Here is a 2,115-nt window from a genome sequence, read left to right on the forward strand (position 1 = left end):
GAGGGACAGCACAGGAGAGGAAGGCCCTCTCTGAGGTGGATTTATTCAATGACTGGGATAATCGGGATGGGAATGTCAGAGACTGTGAATGGCACAGGGCAGAGTAGAGTTTAGGGCTGTTGTACATAGGGTCGCTATGAGTCATCAACAGCACACAGCAACAACAACAACAATTAATAGTTCATGAGTCTCAAGTAGTTTTTGTTTCAGAAAGACCTGCTGTAGTATAAAGGAAACCATAGAGGCCGAGGTGGGTAAGGGACTTTGCTGACATCCCTAACACAGGCAGTTGAAACCTACCAGGCGTTCTGTAGAGAAAGAGGGGCTGTATCCTCCCTGCAACTTACAGACTGTGAAAACCTGCCTGAGGGTCATCTATGAGTCAGTTATGACTTGAAGGTGTATAACAACGATGACGGCAACAACAACAAAAACAACATCATTGTATATATATTGACCTTCCCAAAATGTTACCATAAGCATTTGGGATGCTGTAGATCATATAAGTGAAGTGGCTTGACTACAAGGAATACTTGTTGAGCATTAGATTTGAATAAAAAGCTAAATTATTTAAACAGTGTTGTATTATACTTGCTTTAGTAAAATCATAACTTTTCTTAATTAAAATATGAAAATTTTATCTAAGCTGAAGAAATACTATATATTGATAGTCAAATATATAAGCATGTGATTAAAATATTTCCTGAATATCTGAAAAATAGAAGTTGGATTATGGAGTGGTTATCTTTTTGTTAATAAACCAAATCATGTTCTTCTGTTATTGAGAGTTTTAATAATAGTTCTTATAATAATATCTTAAAAAATAAATTTTGGTTCAAAATTCATTTATAAGGATAAATTTTTCTGTTATTTAGAGAATAGGTCAGAAAAGTTCAGGAATGCTAGTAAACTATTTCCATAATCATTGACAATATTTTAAAGAATAAATTCTCATGTAAAATAGAGAAAAAATAAAAAAGGAGAATATTATAAGATGAAAAAAATGACAAATGCTTAGATCATTTCATAATTGCCGTATTACATTATAATGTAACTGCTAAATTGCATCATGATATACCTACCTAAGCACTGAGAACGACAGCCCAGCCAACTAGACAGACAACTTAATCTGAGCAACACTCATTACTCTTGGTTTACACCTTGGCATTTGTTACTACCTGATGTCATTAATATGCAAAATCATCATTAATATAACAAAATAGTCAAGTAGTAAATTTTCTTCTATGTTGAATGTGAAATGTTGCATAACAAGTCAACAAGTAAGGAGAAAATGTAATTACAAGCATTGCATTAAGTTCACCACTGTAATGTTTTTTTGTTTGTTTGTTTTGCTTTTCTTTTTTTTTACTTTGAGACATGATGGAAAAAATCTTAGAGGAACACATGGAAAAATAAGACATGATTACATTGATAGAGACAACCTAGCCAGAAAGCTTTGTCAATTCTGAGTGTGATATGCTAAAGGGCTGAAAGGAATTAGTACTCTCTTCTCCTTCTTCCTCGCCCTCTCCTTCAACAGAATCCACACCCACCTCCTCATAATCCTTCTCAAGGGCAGCCATGTCCTCACAGGCCTCAGAAAACTCTCCTTCCTCCATCCCCTCACCCACGTACCAGTGAACAAAGGCACGCTTGGCATACATCAGATCAAACTTGTGGTCCAGGCGAGCCCAGGCCTCAGCAATGGCTGTGGTGTTGCTCAGCATGCACATAGCTCGCTGCACCTTGGCCAGGTCTCCACCAGGCACCATAGTGGGAGGCTGGTAATTAATACCAACCTTGAAGCCAGTGGGGCACCAATCCACAAACTGGATGCTGCGTTTGGTCTTGATGGTGGCAATGGCAGCATTGACATCTTTGGGAACCACATCACCACAGTACAACAGGCAGCAAGCCATGTATTTACCACGGCGAGGGTCACATTTCACCATCTGGTTGGCTGGCTCAAAGCAAGCATTGGTAATCTCTGCTACAGAAAGTTGTTCATGGTAAGCTTTCTCAGCAGAGATAACAGGGGCATATGTGGCCAGAGGGAAGTGGATGCGGGGATAGGGCACCAGATTGGTCTGGAATTCTGTCAGATCGACATTCAGG

General features: G+C 38.7%; 1 protein-coding gene across 1 annotated transcript in view; it reads right to left on the bottom strand.

Moving 5' to 3' along the window:
* Positions 1-1,442: 1,442 nt before the first annotated feature.
* Positions 1,443-2,115, bottom strand: part of LOC102849951 (tubulin alpha-4A chain-like) — a 4,673-nt gene continuing 4,000 nt past the window's right edge. Inside the window, exon 3 of the mRNA XM_006895591.1 lies at positions 1,443-2,115. Within this exon, the coding sequence (XP_006895653.1) occupies positions 1,443-2,115 (673 nt within the window).

This window comes from Elephantulus edwardii, unplaced genomic scaffold, assembly GCF_000299155.1.
Source record: "Elephantulus edwardii isolate Elephantulus edwardi_28Jun2011 unplaced genomic scaffold, EleEdw1.0 scaffold00170, whole genome shotgun sequence".
Lineage (NCBI taxonomy): Eukaryota > Metazoa > Chordata > Mammalia > Macroscelidea > Macroscelididae > Elephantulus > Elephantulus edwardii.